This window comes from Solanum dulcamara, chromosome 11, assembly GCF_947179165.1.
Source record: "Solanum dulcamara chromosome 11, daSolDulc1.2, whole genome shotgun sequence".
Classification (NCBI taxonomy): domain Eukaryota; kingdom Viridiplantae; phylum Streptophyta; class Magnoliopsida; order Solanales; family Solanaceae; genus Solanum; species Solanum dulcamara.
The window spans coordinates 53,155,063-53,175,835 of NC_077247.1; the positions used below are offsets into that span (position 1 = coordinate 53,155,063).

General features: G+C 32.7%; 2 protein-coding genes across 2 annotated transcripts; both read left to right on the top strand.

Annotated features, from left to right (window-relative positions):
* Nucleotides 1–776: 776 nt before the first annotated feature.
* LOC129873938 (WEB family protein At3g51220-like) lies at nucleotides 777–3,067 on the top strand. Its single transcript, XM_055949134.1, has 2 exons — nucleotides 777–1,105; nucleotides 2,191–3,067. The coding sequence occupies exons 1-2, from the start codon at nucleotides 965–967 to the stop codon at nucleotides 2,737–2,739; spliced, it is 690 nt and encodes a 229-aa protein (XP_055805109.1). The 5' UTR covers nucleotides 777–964; the 3' UTR covers nucleotides 2,740–3,067.
* Nucleotides 3,068–10,770: 7,703 nt separating this feature from the next.
* Nucleotides 10,771–19,506, top strand: LOC129874836 (protein ANTHESIS POMOTING FACTOR 1). Its single transcript, XM_055950209.1, has 12 exons — nucleotides 10,771–10,975; nucleotides 11,054–11,145; nucleotides 12,439–12,539; nucleotides 13,718–13,818; nucleotides 13,912–13,978; nucleotides 14,062–14,161; nucleotides 14,243–14,356; nucleotides 14,462–14,599; nucleotides 14,689–14,773; nucleotides 16,585–16,634; nucleotides 17,262–17,566; nucleotides 19,058–19,506. Exons 1-11 carry the CDS (start codon nucleotides 10,969–10,971, stop codon nucleotides 17,403–17,405), a joined length of 999 nt encoding a protein of 332 aa, XP_055806184.1. The 5' UTR covers nucleotides 10,771–10,968; the 3' UTR covers nucleotides 17,406–17,566; nucleotides 19,058–19,506.
* The last annotated feature ends 1,267 nt before the right edge of the window (nucleotides 19,507–20,773 follow it).

The window sequence follows — 20,773 nt, forward strand, 5'->3', positions numbered from 1 at the left end:
CGCGGTCATTTACATTTTTGTCCATATTTTGTTGGGCAAATTACATTCGGTGGTCATTCGGTCAAAGTAATTATCAAAAAAATGATCATTAGTTGTATATGCATGTATATTCAGTATATATTTCATCTATAGTCAAGTTATATTCAGTTTTTGAGTGTATCATAATGTATATTCGGTATATAATTCATATATAAGTAATTTATATTGTATAGTCATTGTATATTTTCTATGATTTTGGCTATTTTTTTATGTAAATAAAATATGACTATATTTATTGTAAACTAATTAATTTATTGTATATATTTGAAATTGTCCCTATTTTATTTTATGTTGGCCTTCGATTTTTGTCTGGGTCATAAATTTATTTTTTTGCATCATAATACCCATAAGTTATGCCTGGACGCGTCCTTAAAAAAAGGGCATAAATTCGCTTAGCAAAAAAAAAAACCAAGTATTTTCTAACATATTTTATCTCTTTGTTTTGGGAAATTCATGTTATTGCTGTAAAGATTTATTATGCATATGAATTAGGATGGTTCAACTACCAAGCAGACCAAATAAACAGTAAATATCACCATCAAATAACAAACAATGATTTTCATACATATCTTCTAGTGAAGTGAACGCGAAGAAATGAATTCTCCCCACCTAGCTCCAATAAGCTCCTTCCTAAATGATTTTCATGACATTCTTTATTAGGTAATCCTAGAATTATCCTACCAATTTGCAGCAAACAATATTATCTCTCTCTTCCTTCGTGGTTCTCACATATATATAAATCCAAATTGGACCAGCCAAAATTCAACAAGTCAAAAATTTCGTCGTCACCTTCATTAATGCAGTTGAGATGGAGTTATAATTTTAATCTCATTTTGATCATTATTAATCATGCACAGATATAATAGACAGAGGGAATTGAAGAAGGTAAGTTAATATTGCTTTGTTACGTTGTGATAATTGTAAAATGGAAAGGGAAGAAGGCGTGGTGGTGCGGGGACGTGTGGAGATCGATATGCGGCAGCCTTTTCGGTCTGTGAAGGAAGCAGTTATATTGTTTGGGGAAAAGGTTTTGGCTGGAGAAATTCATGCTAAGCAGCTTCAAGAGGTTCATTTTCCTTCTTTAATCTACTTCTTCATCATGTTATGGACTATATATTTGATGCATTCCCGAGTATTTTAAGGTTGAGTTAATTGAGTTCTATGCATTGGCAGAATAATAGCCCATTTATAAGTTATCAGTTCAAACTATATTATATTATCAATCAATTTTTTCTATATATACTATTGACCAAAAAGATATCTACAAGAGAATCTTCTCTTATAAACTGTGAGATTTGTCATGTTAAAAAAAAAAGTAAAAAAAAGTGAAGGTGCCTTGAGGGTGTACAAATTTTTTATACCGACGGTGCATATAATTTAAATCAATAAGTTTTTATGTATGTGTAAGCGAGTTCTAAGATCATATTTTTGGAATAAAATCCAGTTAGAAAAAGAAATTTAATTAGAGATAAGCTGTCCGTGTGCATCAAGACATAGGTAAAAGGGAACGAGGAGGCAAGTCCCTCGTCTTCCGCATATCTTGCTCATTCGACATGGCATGGATCACCGAATCTGCACTCAGGAATAGTAATGCTTTGAAAAAGGCATGATTCATTAAGTGAAAGATGTTAACCGAATAGTTAGAAATGCCGCAAGCAAAAATTATGTAGCCTAGTTGACTGCAAGTTGAATAAGCTACGATAAAATATACCATTAGCAACATATTAAAAATAGTACTCTCTTTATTTTATATTAACTGAATTTTTGGGATTTTTTTCATAGTTTGTGAATTATTCAAAGTTTAAGATAAATTTTGAACTTTTTTCCATTTTTGCCCTTCATTTCATTTTCTAGGTAATAAGTTCAAAAAGTTAATTGCACATATTTATAATTTTACTTTGATTTTTTTCTATTTTCAAGAATAGTTTCACAATTACTAAAAGGGAAAAATTGGAAAGTGATGTTTAATTTATGTCCTAAACGTTTTTTTTAATAAGCGTGTATTCTCTCACAAATTTAGTTAATATAGAGTAGAGAGCAATTGCTAAGTATATGCTAGTATGGCAAGAGTTAAAACAATTTTGGCTGAATGACAATCAAAGCTTCCATACTACTCCCTGCAATTTATCAGTATGCCAACGTCATGTACAGAGCAAGCTAGTAAGTAGTGGTGGACCAAAGCAGTATAAATTTGGGGCAGCACGAGTTGAGCTTGAAGAGACAAAGCAAAGCCTCCAGAAAGCCAAAGAAGAAGGAGATTTTATGGCGCATTGCCTTCAATCTCTTAGAGAAGAGCTGGAACAGACTAGAAGAGAGATACAACAGTTGAAGAGTACAAGAGACGTAGTACCCCAGCAGAAAGTACCACTACCAGCTTCTGATGATGATGACATTCATGAAGAGCTAAAATTCATTGAACAACCATCATCAAAAGTACTTGAAGTTAAAACACAAACCGAACAGGATGATGATGACAACGACGAGATCGAGTTCGAGAAGAAGAGGTCTGTCAAGTTTGCTAGTCCTCCACTGCTTACTAAGGTCATTGCTGTCAAAAAGGAGGATTATGTTAAGAAAGAAACCGGTGAGAAAAGCCCTTCACAGCTCAAGAAGAAATTGATGAAGAAGCCTTTAATCCCTTTAATTGGTGCATTGTTCTCCAAGAAGAAGGTAAATCTGGAAAAAGAATCTCCAAATTAAATCTCGTAAACATGGGGTGCAGTGATAGGAAACTAGCAAAACGTTTTTTTTTTATCTCCCGATTAATGGACCCAAAGTTTGTGAACTCAAGTGTATAAGAATTGGGCCTACTAATTAATCGTGAGTCAATTAAAAGAAGTCTCACACAACTAACGTCGGTTGTATGAGGCACATAATGATTTTTTTTGAAACTAGCTATAGATATTACTCTACCAGTACAATCAGCTTCTGGCCTTGTTTTGAATAAGGAAAATGGTAGAGGTCTCAAAATGATTTGTACCATTTAAGTTGTTAGCTACTACTCAATGTATTTCCTCTTACGTATTAATTAGTCAATCTTTTATTTTGATTTATTCATTCGCGATCAACACCGTGCTGTCTAGTTTCTATACATAGTAAGTACTATTGTATCTTTTATTCAATTCGTTCCACTATACTTCTTACGTCTCATTTTTCAAAGGTAAAAATTATATTAACTTTGACCAATATTTAGTTATTGTTTTACTATATATTAATAGGGAAAAATATAATTTACAATATTTTTTGGTATAGTTTCTGAATATATGATTTTCAATTTAAATATATTATATTAATTTAATTTAATTTAATTCTAAAGATTTAGTTAGATTGACTTTCGAAAATCGAAACTTAACAACTATATTATACTTTGGGATGGATGGAGCATGTATGGGATTGGAAGCTGGTGCACAGGATCCCAAGGAATCATGATCTTGTTCATAGATATAATTTGCAAAAATAATTTGCTTCTACTTATAGTGCCATCTTAAGAAACATCAAAATGGGGTGCAAGGAGCATGCAAATGCAGAATTAACTTACTATCCTGTTGACTGCAAAGTTGACCAGAGACATCTTATATAACATTGTCAGTTACTTGAGGTTCCCTCTTCATGTAAGGCCATTGTCAGTTACTTGAGGTTGTATAACATAATAACATAAAGGGCTTTGTGTTGTATTTTTGTTCGGGCTGTCAATCCGAGAAAACCCTAGAGTGCTTTTGAATGGGCCAAGCCTAATACATCGTCAGCAACTACTTCCTCCTTGTTTTGCATCCAAATGAGGTTAAGGCTGAACCGAGCCCAATCGACCTAACTTGTGGTTGCTTCTGTTACGATTTAATTAAGGTTTATTTACTTAAATAATATAATATATAATATTAATTATAAATTTTAATAAATATTTTATCTTTATTAAAAATAACAGTATTTTTTTTTACCCCAAAATAGTAAAGAAAATATTTTTTCTGTTTCTTCTTCTCTCTCCTTTCTCTTACTTTTTTCGTCCTCTCTTTCTTTTTCTCTTTCTTCCACTCTCCCTCCTTTCTCTTTCTCCCCCCCTCTCTCTTTCTTCTCTTTTTTCTATTTTGGTCATTTTTTTCTTTTTCTCTTTCTCCTTCTCCATCTTTTAAAAATAATAATTAATTATTTTAATTTAAAACTTAATCTTAAATTAGATATTACAAAAATAATGATTTTACTATTTTTAAAATTAAATGACTTTTATTATAATTTTTATGTAACATATATAATGCATTTCTAATCCAATAAAAGAAATAAATATAAATAATAATTATAATAATTTTGAATTTAATTTATTATATACATATTTCAATGCATGTTTTAAATACATAACTGAAATATTTTTAATATAATAATATATTCCGTTACTAAGAGAAAAAAATAAAAAAATAATTATAATAGATTTAGAATTCAATATATTATATTATATTATATTATAGTCATGTTTCAATGCATGTGGTAAATATATAACTAAAATATTTTTTAATATAATAATATATTTTAGCATCTTTAATAAGAGAAAAAAATAAAAGTAATTATAATATTTTTTAAATTCAATATATTATACATATCATAGGCATGTTTTAATGCACGTGATAGATATATAACTAAAATATTTTTAATACAAATCTATTATAAGTATTATGTGTGAATTTCAAATATTTCAGTACTATTCAAATTAATTTACATTGTTAAAAATGTATTATATTTGTTGAAATAACAACAATCAAATTTATAACAATGTATAATATTAAATTCGAATTGAAATAGATTTTGAATTCAATATATTATACATATTATAAGCATGTTCAATGCACGTGTTGAATATATGCTAAAATATTTTTAATACAATAATATAATCCTTTAATAAGAGAAAAAAATAAAATAATAATTATAACAGATTTTGAATTCAATATCTTATAATTAAAATGTGGTAATTAAAATGTGGTGAATATATAATTAAAAAAAATTAATATAAAATGTTATAAGTATTATATGAGAATTTAAATATTTTGATGCTATTTAAATTAATTTTAGATTAGAATAATTAATTACTATTTTTAAAAGAGAGGAAAAAAAAGAAAAAGAAAAAAATGGAAAAAAAAAGAAAGAGAAGATGGACAAAAAGAGAGAGAAAGAGAGAGACAAAAAAAGAGAGAATAGAAACAAAAAAGAAATGGCTCAGAAAGAGAGGGAGGGAGGAGAGAGAAAGAGTGGGGGAGAGAGGGATTAATTAGTGATTTTAGTTATTAATTAAGATAAATATGTTATAAATTTTTAATTAATCCTAAATAAGTTAACGGTTTATAAGCTGCTTATCAAAATAATAGTTGACAAATGTATATTTGACTAGGGAATGTATATATTTTTGGCCAACCGTCTAATATGTTACTTGATAGGTGATGTAATCCTATTTCACCCACCTAACTTAAAAATTTGAAATTTTCATCTGACTCGTTATTGCTTTTAATGCAATTAATAGCCATTTGATAAGCTTGGTTTAATCATCCTCTTGTGGTAGAATTGCGAAGTCTGAATATCGTATATATTTGTTTGATTTCTTGACATTGTGCTTATGCTGGACCTAGACAGTCGTGTGTATATATTTGGGAACCCTGAACGTGCATGATTTTGAGTGCAATTGATAAATGATCATGTCTCCAGGATTTTGTGTCATATCTTTGTTTGATCTCACAAAACACTGAACATACCCTTGATTCAGATTTCAGAGCAACAATATAATTTGGCGTGTTCATGGATGTTTCAAAATGAAACACAAAAGGCAAAGCTGCAACTTCTAAATGGACTGCAATTAATTATTGTAGAAGTCCGTCAAAGAAAATCCAATTCATAAATAAATGAAGATTTTTCGTTCATTGGTGTGCAAATCTCGTGTAATCTTCAAATTCTCATTTCCCAAGAGCCACCCATTTTCGAAGTAATCTAATCCTTAAAATCTGTTTCTTTTTTGGTCACCATCTTGGTATACGTAGGAGAATGGGGGAAGAACATTGAATGTGGTCTAGTGATGGGATGGGACAAAAGCCAAGAGAATAGGGTTATATGGTCGGTAATTGAATTTGGACGTCATGGTAATGGCAAGGATATATATATATATATATATATATATTTTCATTTGGTGTCTAATGCCTTAATTTATTAGAGTCCAAATAATATGAAATCTCATTAAAAAAAATCCTTCCAACCAAAAATTTTCTCAGACATCAAAAAAATTTAATTAAAAAATGAACAGTCTTATTTTTGCACCACATTTTTTGCCAGTGAGGCACGGATATTTATTTACATTTATAAGAAAAGACTGCTACTATTCTCCTATCAAACTAAGCTCACATGTATGCATGTGAAACTCGTCCACACGAGACAAGGATTTTATTAACTCCCATTCTTTGTCTCAGTTTTTTTTAAACCATGAAAAAAGCTGAAAATTCTTATATTTATATTTTGTGAATATATAATATTTACTCAGCAGGGGCATTTCTCTAAATTAGTTTACTCAGTGAGTGAGGGAGGGGGGAGGGGACCATTAGCTTAATTAGTTGTCATTTTGTTACACAATTAATGTTTAAGTTGTTGAATTTCTGGAGTACGTAGCCTCTGGCTTCCAGTGTTGACTTCAAAGTGATTCGCAGCATTTTCAGCAAGATTTTCGGCCTTAATAATGGCCTTTCATATATTTTTCATTACTAGGCCTTTTTTCACAAACAATCATATATATACATATAATTTTATTTTTTATGTAAGAATATCTATATAATGAACAATTTATTAGAACCCATCAGCAAAAGTCAAAATTAAGCATGAGTTGATGATCTGAAAACCATAAGTAATCGATTTTTTTTTACATGAACAATATTATTTTTTTTTCGATTGGTGTTTGATATTCGTATAAAAATAATGAATAGTATTATCATCACTTGCAATATTTTGATTAGTGGTAGAAAGTAATTAAGTACTCCCTTCGTTCATATTTGACAATTGACACGCCCCTTACTTAAAACCTACAGAATTTTATATATGTTTATCAATATAATTAATAATGTTGTCCCGTTTTAGTATTAGATATATTTATCACCTTTTCAGGTTTCCATCAGTATAGCCGAGATGACCTATTTTCAAATTGAGATGATTAACCTCTTTGTTTGCTTGGTGGCCTAATTCAGATGCCTCCTACTCCCCCACCCCACCCCACCCCACCCCCCAACACACACACTCTCATTTTTGGACTTTACATATTCTTTTTTAAAAAAAAATATTGATTTATGATTTTATCATAATGCACATATAAATTGATGTGTAGTATTAGGTTTTAGAATATGATTTGGAGAGCTAGTAAATAATGCTAAAAATAAATATAAAAAAAAATGATTTTTTTTTTTTATATATGTTAAAGTGATCAGAGGTGTGGTAATCAGAATTTATCTTTACGCTTTTATCACGCCACGCAACGCTTCCTTAATTATCATGATTCATGTGTATTTTTCTCCATCTTGGTCCCTAATTTTGTGCCACCATGAGATTGAAGAAAAAACTTTGATTATTGCCTTTGCGTTAATAAAAGTTTGAGCAGTTATTTCACTTGATGACTGCTCCTTAATGATTATGCAACTTTGTCGCGAAGCAAAGTGCAAATTGGACAAATTAAGGACAACTAATTTTCTGCTAATTAATTGAACAATCATGTTAGTCTTTGTAAAGCAAAAAAAAAAAAGAAAGAGAAAAAAGGGAAAAAAAAAGGGAACAATCATGTTAACCACAATTTCATATTCACACTATTTTTTAAAACTAACCAATATTCGTTTTTTCATAATGATGCGGCACTTGCCCATTAGCCAAAACTTTCAAAATTTGCCTTAAAAATAATACTAGAGTAATAATTTAAAGACACGAGAGAAATATTCTTCTTTTATTTAACTTTGCGTTAATAGCAATTTGATCCCTCAATTATTAATAAATTTGAATTATACTCATTATGATATTTAACTAAGTATATTTATTTTTAATTAATCAAAATGTACGCTTTAGATTCCTTTTTTTGTTACTAATATTTATAATTTTGCCATAATTATCAATTGTTCCAACATTTAATAATCGATAAGTTATATTCAACGTATATTGTTATTTCATATTTGACAATAATATAATTCTAAAAGTAATTCAAATATATCACAAAAAGATTAAGAATGTATATTTTAATTGTTCAAGGTTAAATATGCTTTGTTAAATATTACAAGGACTGAATTAAAATTTATTAATAACTGAAGGACCAAAACTGTTATTGTTCCCTTTTTTTCATCTTTAATTTAAGCAGCTCCAACTTTAACATCAGCCCATTCTCTGTAGGGTATTTGGTTTGGTGGATAAGGTAAAATAGTTTTGGAATAAATTTTTAGTAATTCATCAATTATTTGTTTGGTTATAAAGTGTGGATAACTTATCCGATGATTAATAATTATGATTGAGATAAGTTATCCTTTTTTTTGAGTGGTATAGTAATAAAAAAATAACTTTTCTCGGGATAAAATAGATAAATGACAAAAATATTCGTTTAAATCTTTTTTATATATCACTTTTCACATTCATAGAGGGTATTTTTGTAAACAAATAATTTATTTTAAAAATTTATATAATGCATATTATTTTAAATGCAACAAATTAAACACTTAGTAAAAAATAATTTCATCATAATTAATCCATAATAACTTATCCTGTCGTAACTAATATCATTATTCAAAACAAACGACCCCTACGTACTATATATTAAACAGCATGTGCTTGGAACATTGCTAATAGATTCCCACACCACATAACATCCAAGAAGCATCTCATCGATAAATTTTCATTTCAATGGAGAAATCAAAAGGAAGACGAAGAAGAATGAAGAACCCATTTTGCATGCCGAAGCTCGGAGGTAATAACTGCAGCCGGAAAAGCAGCCGGTTATCGCCGATGTCGTTGTTGGATCGATTCCGGCAAGCCGTTTTCCGACTGATAATGTTATCTGCTATGTCAAAGGTCACACAAGAACAACGATCTAATTCATCGCCTATTTCACATAGGTCTTATTATTCCCATGAACATCATCATAGTGAAGCTGTTGCGGACTGTATAGAGTTCATTAAAAGGTCCTCCACCACTGATGACGGCGCCGACGGTGACACCTCGGAGGTTGTATTTTCTGTGCCGGTTATGTGAGGAATTTTTATATTTCTGTATCATCAGGTTTTTATTTTTATTTTTGAAAAATTGGGGAGGAGAAATATTGGAGGGGATTAAAAGTTGAGGAGTCGAATGGATATTAAGATTCTCCAATTCTTTTTCCTTTTCCTTTTCCTTTCGTGTTTTAAACTTTTTTTTTTTTTTGGTTTGTGTTTGAAAGGTTGGAGGCTTGATTTAACACATAGATATTGTAAATTGTTGTGTAATGGAAAGTTACAGAGTGAAATGTAGGGATCTTTTTGTTATTTTATATTTTTTCTTCTTTTGACTAGTGTACATATGGTGATTTGAGAAGTATTGGAGGGATCCAACTCCAATTTTACATGTAAGAATTTTTTTTCAAGGTAAACAAAATAGCGTGAAGATTTAGAATCATTGATTCCTCAAAGTAACCAAAATATAATTTGTTTGGACAAATTGAAAAAACGGGGTATCTATTTGCATTTATTAAGATTTTATTAAACGTATTTTACGCATTACATTTAAAGCATGACATGATTTACAGTAATATTAAGAAAAAAAGCTCAAAATATAGTCCCTTAAATTTGGAATTAAAAATTTACTTGAAATTATCTTTTACTAATATCACTTGTGGAGCACTAATAGTCGTCCTACTATTCAAAACTGATGCACATTAGTCTCTTTTAAGAGTTTAGCACAAACAGCAAAAGTCACAAGTTCACACGTTTTCTATTCCTAAACAGAAAACAAGCATGTGTCCTCTTCATGCTACAAATTTTAAAGCTCAAAATATAGTCCCCTAAACGTCAATAGAATCTGAGATCAAATGGTCCTAACTCGTAAGGGGTTAAAATGCAATTTGGATTTAAAATTTGTCTTTCAAATTTTAATTCATTTAAAAGAAAGAATTTTAATTCCAACTTTGTGATTTTAAAACTTGACCCATGAGTTTTATCTTACAAAAAAAAACATAATTTAAAATTTTATGAAAAGAAATACTCATGTTCTACGCGAAGAGATTAATTATCTATATATGTAAGATAATTATATTGAAATATAACTAGTTAATATTATTGTTGATTTATTGAATCATTAGATTTTATAAAATTAGGTGTATTTAACGGTTTGCAATAATAATATAGAATCACAAACATTTATTTATATAAAAAACATAAAAATATGCAATTTATTTAATGCAATGCTTTAGAATATTTGATACTTCTTTATAAACTATAGTATGCTCTTTGATAGATTTTTATATAAAAATTTGAGAAAGTTTTAATAATTTTACGACTAGTGAAATTTTTATATTTATGAGAAAAAAAGTTTCTTAGACAAAATTTAGACTTGGAATCGAACCTCTGAAGGAAAGCCAAACTAGTAAAATTGTTGACATGTAATCAAGAGATTACGGTACAAATTTTATAAATAATTTCTAATAGAAATATAAAATAAAATTATATATAATAGATTTTGTGATCAAATTTCTTTTCGAACCCTACGCATAGAGTTTAGTGCACCTCCCTTTAATCGAACTTCTACCCAAATGCATGTCCAAAGACCTACTAAGCCCAATTCTAACGGGTCCCGGAGTTATTATCCCAGAGAAAAGCGCGACATCTCCCCCGCTCGAGTTCTCAGTTGTAAACTTCCGTCATCCGTGGTACACAATACAAAAAGAACCCTGCAACTCGCCTGTTATCGAAGAGCACCATGGCAGGTATAGTAGAAATTGAGAAGCAAATTGTGTTAATAGGCTATTTTCTGTTGCTTGTTGACGATGTCAATTTATTATCAGGTGGACAAACTGAGAGAGAAGACAAGGTCTCACTAGAGACCACTGAAGAAATCCTACAGAGCATGGAAGTCGGCATGACATTTCGCGATTATGTAAGTTTGGGAATTTGGATAACTCTTTTGTTTAAGAATTCATAAGCTACAGAAATGAGAAAACCGAATTTTAAAAAGCTGAAAAATTGTCCTCGTTTTTTGTCCCTTCCTTATTATTATTGTTTAGACTGGTGCTCGTTGATTACCTCAAGGGAAATATTAGGTCCAGAAAGAGCAGCGATAGTATTGATTGCAGTATGTGTTGTGTAACTGCCAAATCCAATAGGACAACCCTAGCAGAAGTGGTGCCTGACCTTTAAATTGGGAAAATCTTGTTTTTCTAAGCTAAATTTAGCTTTAATTGGTTCAATAGTTACGAGTTTGATTATTACTAATATTTAAGAGCAGTATACACCTTCTTCTAATTTGAAGTTTTGCATTTGTGGCTGTTAAAGTAGCCGGAGAACTTGCTGGTGAAACAAACACTTTTATTACTCGTCCCATTTTACCCTTAGAGGTGGCCCAGTGGTTTGGGCTTGGGACTTCCATGTTGGAGTTTTCAAGTTCGAAACTCCTGGCCAGCGAAAGTAAGGGGTTTTTCTTTTGGGTCGAGCTCGTTGCACCGGACTTGCCTATTGCTGTTATCTCTCCTGTGTGGTTTGCGAGCTATTGCATAGGAGTGGAGGTTTTATCCTGTGCTCACTCAAAGGGTAGCGGCTACGGGTTTCCCTTGTCATAAAAAAAAAACTTACTCGTTCCATTTCATGAAAAAGAGGAATATACATAGGCATGCATTATAGATGCACAAATGTTTGCTTCTATTTGACAAGAGTAGTAAGACCCTTTCAATTATCATATTGAGGGTCGTTTAGTTCATGCAACTATTATAACATAGTCGCAAATTAGAGTTGTATTAGTAATACAAAGTTCTATACAGAAAACCGATCATTGTACTGGTAATATAGAATATACCGGTGGTTGTTTTTTCCTTATACAACAAATAGAACGAGCCCTAAAAGAATACTGTAGTCATATGATATTATTTTTTCAAAATATAACAACATGATCATTATCTGCTAATTAATGTATATTCTCGTCAATACCTCGTGTTTAGAAAGGTTGAGTAACGGTATTATGGACCAACTATCAAGAGCTATGGTCTGATCACCTTGCAACTCTTCCAGTTAGAATTCTTATGAAAAGTAATTACATCTTCCTACAAATTTATTATCTTCTTTTTGTTGGATTTGTGACTCAGAAAATTCTGTTTGCTAAAACAGCTGCTGTTCTTCTTCACTAAAGTGTGTAGGCTGTGTAAGCATTTAATATTGACATAGATTTTGCTACATGCAGAGTGGTAGAATCAGTTCAATGGATTTCCATAAGACATCAAATTTTTTGGTGACAGCCAGTGATGATGAGTCCATACGTTTATATGATGTTGCAAATGCAACGTAAGCATTTTTTCTTTTAATTTATTGGCAGTATATTTATTTAAACGATTCATACTTTCTTTATTGTTGTTTCTTGGTTCTTTTGGCAGGCAGTGCTATAGTTCTTTTAGCCTCTGAATAAGTGATAAATTAGAAAAGTTAAAAGTTTGTTCTTTCAAGAGCTCAACTTACAAGATATTCTTACATTCCTTCCCTTCCCAAAAAGAGCAATGTTTAATAAAATGGTGTATTTGTTGTCAAAAAATGATGCGCTGCTGCACCCAGTAACCACTTAAATTCCTTTCACATCTATTAATCATTTCCATTTGGGGCTTGAAGTCATCCTCTTTATACTTATGATACACTAAATTTGTGGAAGTAGCGATTTGTCATTAAAAATAACCAAGTTAGAAATCCTTCATGGATAGGCTATTCCATTTATGTCATCTATGTTAATTAAGGTCCAATGGAAGAGGATTCAATGGTGCAATAATGTGCCCAAGTACTCAAAAAAGTCTCTCAAGCAGGTTGGCTTTCTCAAAACCCCACTTTGCCCAGTAATCATATCCTGACCATCATTGTCCTACTTTAAGATGAGCATTTGTTGAGAAGCGCAAAATAATTTTAAAATAGAAGCTTGAGATCATCTACTTAGGTGGGTTTGAGGGCTAGCTCACTTGGTGAGCTCCTTGCCTTCCACCGTTGAGGTGTTTAAACTCCATCACTAGCGTAGCATCCCCTCTCCTTCTCCTTTTCCTTCTCACTGATGTAATAAATTAAAAAGAAAAGGCACACACACACACAAAAAAAAAGAGATCATCTGCTGTATATCTGCTTCTTTTTAATCTCACATGAGCCTTCCAAAGTGAATTTTGAATCTGAAATTAGAAATCCTCAAAAATGTTTTGTTATTGGACTCAAATATGAGCTAAGATTCTTATAGCCTTCTCATTCATCATTTGTTAGATTGTTTGGGCTCATAAAATAACTTTACATTTTATCATTATTAACAAGGAGGCTTCTCATAGTAACATCTAAAGAGCTTCTCTTAGAAACTTGGGAAAAGTATTCTTCTTCTGTCTCTTCTCCTTCGGTGTTTTTTCATTTTTGTTGGATATGTCTTCTTTTCATTAAATGTCATCTTGTGGCCTTCTTCTCAATGTTGTTGGAGATGCTATGTAATATATCCGTCACTGCAGATGTTTGAAGACTATTAATAGCAAAAAGTACGGGGTCGATCTGGTTAGCTTCACTTCTCATCCAACAACTGTAATATACTCCTCCAAGAATGGATGGGATGGTATGCACCTAATTTTAAGATGATAAATTCCTGCATATAATCCTTGAAAAATAGAACAAGTGAATTACTAATTTGTCTGATGGACTGTTTCAGAATCTCTACGACTTCTTTCATTGCATGACAACAAGTACTTGCGGTATTTCAAGGGTCATCGTGACAGGCACAGTTCTAAGCAGTATCAACTTTGTCTGACTTTCAGGGAATATCAATCCTCAGTATGAAGTATGTATTTGTTATTTGCAGGGTCGTCTCTCTTAGCTTAAGCTCTAGAAAGGAGTATTTTATATCTGGCTCACTTGATCGAACTGTTCTACTTTGGGATCAAAGAGCTGAGAAATGCCAGGTAAAGTCCTCATTGACTTATTTGTTCTCATCAAATGTCTTCTTCATTTATCTGATTAATTGATAAGTTTACTGTTATTAGGGCCTTCTTCGAGTGCAAGGAAGACCAGCTACTGCTTATGATGAGCAAGGCCTTGTATTTGCTATTGCTTTTGGAGGATATATAAGGATGTTTGATGCACGCTATTTTGAAAAGGTTTTGCATTTGATTCATGAAAATGAATTACTTGTTTGATATGCGTAATATTTGTCAACTGCATGTTTAGCTTTCGTTAATTTGTCGAAAGTTAACTCTTTGAAGGGACCTTTTGAAATTTTTTCTGTTGGTGGAGATGTATCTGATGCTAACATCGTTAAGTTCAGTAACGATGGGAGACTTGTGCTTTTGACAACTATGGATGGGCATATTCATGTGCTTGATTCTTCCCGTGGCACACTTGTGAGTTGTTTCCATCCTTAAATTCCAAAAGCATTTGAGTTATTGTTGTGACTAAATTGGCTCTGCATTTACTCTGATATTTCCTGCAGTTATCAACATATAATGTACAGCCTGTTCCAAGTAGTTCAACATTGGAGGCATCTTTCAGTCCAGAAGGAATGTTTGTTATATCAGGTAATGGTTTCGTCATGATTTTCATGCTGGGCTCCCATAGTCTAATACTTCTCTGGCTCGTCCTTTTTGAACTTCCTGAAATATTTGGTGTATCAACCATTCTTCTATTACTGGAAATGCTATTTCGTGTACTATCGTTGGGTCCGGATAATAAGCTTTGCTTCTATACTGTGTCGTTCTGCTTGTAAGTGGTGGGCGCACATGGCTGGGGTTGCTTAAATGGAGAAAGATTGCTTGAATTTGACTGGCTGCTTGGTTGATATCTGGAGATTTCCTATAATAAGAGTTAACATTGTGTGTTGCAGACTTAAAATAAATAAATATAAGTGTCCTCTTTCCAATATTTTAAGCTTTTAGATGAGATTGTCCTGTAAGCCAACATGAACGAGCTGAAAGAGGTTATGTGTTCAAGTCTCATTGCCAATCATTTAGAAAATTCTTCTCGAGTGTTTGACCAAAGAAAAAGAATGACTTGTTGCATGCCTAAAATATATAAACAGAAGTATCCTCTCTAACAGTTTTTGTTTTTTGATGAGATGACACATAATCCAATATTGCTCATGCAAGATGGATAATATTAGGAGTGATCTTCTTCAACTGAGGCAGCAAGTAGCACACACAGGATATAATGAGAGAAAATCACTTAAAATGGTTGTCATGTCCTTCGTAGACCTCAAGTATACTGTATGTAGGCCTCAAATGCACTAGTGTTTAGTGTAACACTGTAATGATTGAAGATGCTAAAACTATGTTTGGTATACCTAATATCACATGTAAGGTGGTTGTCTCAAAAGACCTAAAATCTCCGGGCACCAATGCAAACTTAGCTAAGAGCAGAATATAATAAAAGCAAAGGATCCATGTAGGCGATAAGTTGGGATTAAACTCACTATTTGTGTAGGGATATGTGTGAGGTTTATAGAACCCTTAATTTGCATTCAAAGGCAAAATATTTAGGATTAGAATAAGTGGACATGAGTAAAGCGGATTCAATATATAGGATTCATGTAGCATACATCAACAGATTTACAATTGAGTCTTAGTTGATTGATTGACAAAACTGTGAATGCTAATATGCTGTTGACTTGCATGTAATGAGTTCTTACTGGCATAATATATGCATTTGCTCGAAAAAGTCCTTCTCTTGTCCTGCATTATATTAAGATCATCTTTATCTTGTATTTTTCAGATTAGGTTAGTTCATAAGTGAGTCTCTTCACAAGTACATTCATGGAACTTAGAAAGTACTCCTAATTGAAGTGGTGCACTAAAAAAACAAAAATTTTGTGCTCAGTAGTTAGTGGTGAGATGATCTTAAGACTCACTTAGGAAAGTAGTTAAATCATTCTAGAAGAACTTCATTCAGCCTAAGAGAGAAAGGAGGGAAAAAAGGGAAGTTTATTCATTTATTGCTTTAGTAAGCAACTTGTCATTTAGTTGGGAAAGTAGTGTATGTGTGTAACAGCAAGAATCACTTGATATATTATAGCTCGTGAACTCATGAAGCTGCTTAATCAGAAACCAATGAGTTAGGGCGGAATGTGAATGCAGAAGGGTGTATGGATATCAGTTTCTTTTGTCCCATAAGTGCTTTAGATGCATAAGTTCAGTTTGTCAATAACCAATTAGGCACATTTTGTTTTTCTTAACTTTATCCTCAGATGCATATCCTAATGAAATTAGGTCATGTTAGAGTTTTATAGTTATAGAATTGTTTTTCCAAGCAAATTTATTTATTTATTTATGCCATTCCCCTCCTAAAAGAAAGCGAAGGTAAAATCTATAAAATGTTGCTTTGAATTATCTTGCAGGATCAGGTGATGGTAGTGTCTACGCTTGGAGTGTCCGGAGCGGTAAAGAAGTATGAACAGAACCATATGCCTGCTACTATCAAATCTTTATGTATTTGCATGTGATAAGCAGTGTATAGCTAGCTATAATTTAATTTTTATGAGGAAGACTCACGATCTGTAATCTTATAGGAGGTTAATGGTGATATTCTCTTGCAGGAAACTTTAGTTGTAAATAAGAAATGGAGTCTCTTCAGAAGGAAATATAATGCTTTATGGATCAGTGTTTTTCTTTTTGCTAGTTATAGGGATCAGTTCGCTTCTCTATTGCTGCTCTTGCATCATGTGTGTTTCTGGCTTACTATCTGGAAGTTCACTTCTCTTGGTATCATGCCACACTTGCGAGAATGGGATGATAAAAGAAGTGTTAGAATTAATTTTTAAGTTGAATCACTTGTTTATTATCAGTTATAAATAGCTTGAGAGAGCAAAAAATGATGTGAAAATAAGTGGAGATTCATAGCTAGTAGTGTAAGGGAAAATGTATCATTTAAAGATGAATTGGAAAAAAAAGAAAAGATTTCAAGCAGCTGCTTCCATGCAGAAGCGGTGAAGCTTCTTTGCTTAGAAGAGATCTTTGTATGTTGCTTAATATTGCTTGTATTGAATAGTCTAATTCTTCTATTTGCATCTCTTAGGTAGCCAGTTGGATGAGTACAGATACTGAACCACCTATGATCAAGTGGGCTCCAGGAAGCTTAATGTTTGTGACCGGTTCTTCTGAGCTTTCATTTTGGATCCCAGACTTGTCAAAATTAGCAGCTTATGTGGGAAGAAAATAGAGGAATTTCATACTGTAGTCCATGTGTTGGGAAGTGATAACAAGGCCACCAAAACCTATGGGATTGTTCCTCCTGAGCATTATCTGCATGACGTTAGGATTTGACAGATCATAATGCATGCTCCTCAGAGTGCTTTCTGAAGTTGAACACTGGACGATCAGGTACTGAAATGTTCTTTATGTAGAGCTCAAAATTTATTTTCTATGTCTTAACTTTACACAGGTTAGTTGTTGCATGTTGTCAATTTGTTTTATGTTGAGACACTGCCATGTACTGATGCCACTGGTTCTTAATGCTTAGAGACATTGTTGTCTGATAATCCAATCTTTTATTTGTTTTCTATACAGTGGTGTGAAATTGACAGGTTTTTGCTCCAATTTGTGTTTATAACATTAGGTGGTGGTCTGAAATATATGCTAAATGCTTTGACCATAATCATACCTCCAAAATATGAACAAACTTGCTTGACAAGAAATTGTTCAGTGCTACATTGGGGACAATTATGGATTACACCTCTACTCTAAGTAGTTGTGATAATTTCATCATTATGGTGATGTATTTTTGTCAGGACACCTCTCTCTCTCTCTCTCTCTCTCTGATCCCGTCTTCCTTTGAAACATGCTATAGCAGCACTATACCGATATTTTGATGTCCATAGTCATCAAATGGAATGGTTGTGTAATACAGGGGAAAGAAAATGAAAGCTGTTAAGAACACCTGCCTCATTTGAGTTGTCTAACAGGGAAAATGGTGAAGTCTTTAGGTGTTTCATAACAGTTCTTGAGTTTTAGCGCTGATCATGTTAACTTTATCTGGATGAAGGGTAGAACCCTCGTCTCATGTAAGCAAGGAGCCTTGTCAGTGGAATCTGTAGTTTATAAAGCAAATTGGGGAGTCTAGATTTCGTAGAAGGTAGGACAGCTTTTGGTTAGTTTGTTCTTAAGCACTTGCTATAATATGTCTGTGCTATGACCTTGTGATCAATGAAATGTGAGAAGAGCCATAAGGTCTAGGGTTAAATCCCAGCAAAGGCAACAACACTAGGTGACTTATTCACATATGCCAAAGTCTTGGTGGGCAGGTAGTGCGGGGTTTCAGGTACCGGTGGAATAGTCAAGGTTCACACTAACTAACTCGGACACCACCGTCATCCAAAAAAAAAATCTCTGTTATTAGTTCAGCAACTGGAATTATACCATGTGTGTAGAACATTAACAAGCACTCCAGTAGTTCAAAGGTCAGAGAGCTGATGACTCCATTTTCTTCCTTTCGTTTGCTTACAAGTCCGCTTGTGAATGCACTCCAGTAATTCAAAGGTCAGAGAGCTGACAACTCCATTTTCTTCCTTTCTTTTGCTTACAAGTCTGCTTGTGGATGCCGCGTAATGTCCTGGTTCTATCATAATACCATAATGACAATAGTTTGTTGAAAGCTCATCCTAATCTCTCTCTCCAAGGCAGGCTCGTGGAAGATAAAGATACCTCCTTTTTTTGCTGAATGATGCAACTTAGAGAATAGAAGTCCCCTTATGGATGCTGCATAGTGTCTTGGTTTTGTAATAGTATAAATATGAAATCAGCTTGTTGAAATATATACCCTAGTTGATATCATTGATTTCTGCATTTTACTGATGTTCTGTCTAACATTTGCAGTGTCGGCTACAAAAAAATCAGTTGTTGGGAGGTCAAAGGATTGGTCTAGCTGAGATCTGTGGTGGTATAGTTTTATTATTGAATTGATTTGTCATGAAACTTTATTTGATTGTTTGAAGACCACATAGTGTTTTGTCACAAATGAAACTTCTAACACTTGGGCTATCATATGATCAATGAGATTGGACTTTCGGGTGCTCCGCCTCCTAGTAAGTCTCGATTCATCCTGCTGTGTCTGGAGATGAGGCATCTGCAGAGACATTCTGATGCTGTACCACCGATGGCATTAGCTGATTACCCTCTAACATTTCAAGATAAAAAGTAAAAGAAAAGAGGAAATTGATATTATCGATATCAGGTATTGTGCTGTAGGTAAATTAGATGGTCTTTCCATATTTGGTTCTTGTAAATTACTTGATCTGACTCAATTATCTTCCTAATGTTCCGTTCCTAAGTGCTTCCCTGCTCTATTGTGAGTTGCAATAGCTTTGTTCACTTACATTTCGGTTTGCTGTAATAGAGAAGAAGCTTATCAAAAGTCTTTTATGGTCTCTAATTCTTTTGTTATGTAATACTGATTTCTTAGGATGTATACCTTTTGTTAGGTGAATTCTTTGTTTGGAAAGTGACCGACCATGTTAGTTTGAATTATTGATTGGTTTAGAGTTGGTAAGCGAGCGATCATGTTAGTTCTGTACTTGATGAAGTATAGCAGAGGTGAAGTTGAAACAGTAAGTGAAGGAAACTGAAATGTGGCCAAATTGTATGTCCTCATCTTACTCGTAAAGGACATTACGTACAAGTTGATTCAAAAAGTTTTAAAGATCATGGTGGATCCACAACTAAATCTCCAAGTATCCATGAACTAGGAATAGAAGCATTGTCCATAATTTCCTCATTGGCTCTGTTTTCCTCCAAACACATGCTCAGTATAAGGTCAAGAGGACAGTGCTCCAATGGGAATGAGGGTCATCAAAACCAGTAAAGCATGAGAAACTTGTCAAACCATATTTGGGAAAGCATCCCACCCAAATCTTTGTGATTGGGACTGGCTTCATAATTATTGAGAGAAAAAAATACTCTAGCTTTTGAAGGCAGTGGGGCCAAGGAAGGCTTTTGATGGAAGAAAATTCACTACAATGTGAATGAAGTGTTATATGTGCCCATCACCATAACTGGCCTGGACCATCGACGTCAGTGGCCCACATGTCAGTTAGATAGCTTTGTCTGTTCTTCTTTCGAGTCTGGTGACTTGCTTCTTCATGACTCATTTTCTTTAGCTGTCATAATTATCTCCATTTTTCGGAGGGTTGCTTGCGTGGGAGAATGAGTTTATGGGTAATTTCATTTAATTTCTTCAATAAGTAAAAAAGAAAATAAAAGACTACTATTATTACAGTAAATAGAATGGGGAGGATTATTGTTTTTGCAACTGGAAGGATATAGATTGAAGTGGTAAAAGAGATGGATTCAAGACTTGAATTTTTCATTGGCTGATCCTAATTACATCTGAAAGTAAAACTTCACAATGTGAAGGAATATCAAATTATAGATGTTATGCAAGATCAATTTCTAGGCGTATAAAAGGCCTATGCCTTCACATACGTATAATGTAGATAGAGTAGAACACTTGCATTATCCGATCACACGTTATCGGCTCAGTTGTCAAGATGATATATAGTCCAGATGACCACTTATTATATAGTACTGCATGCA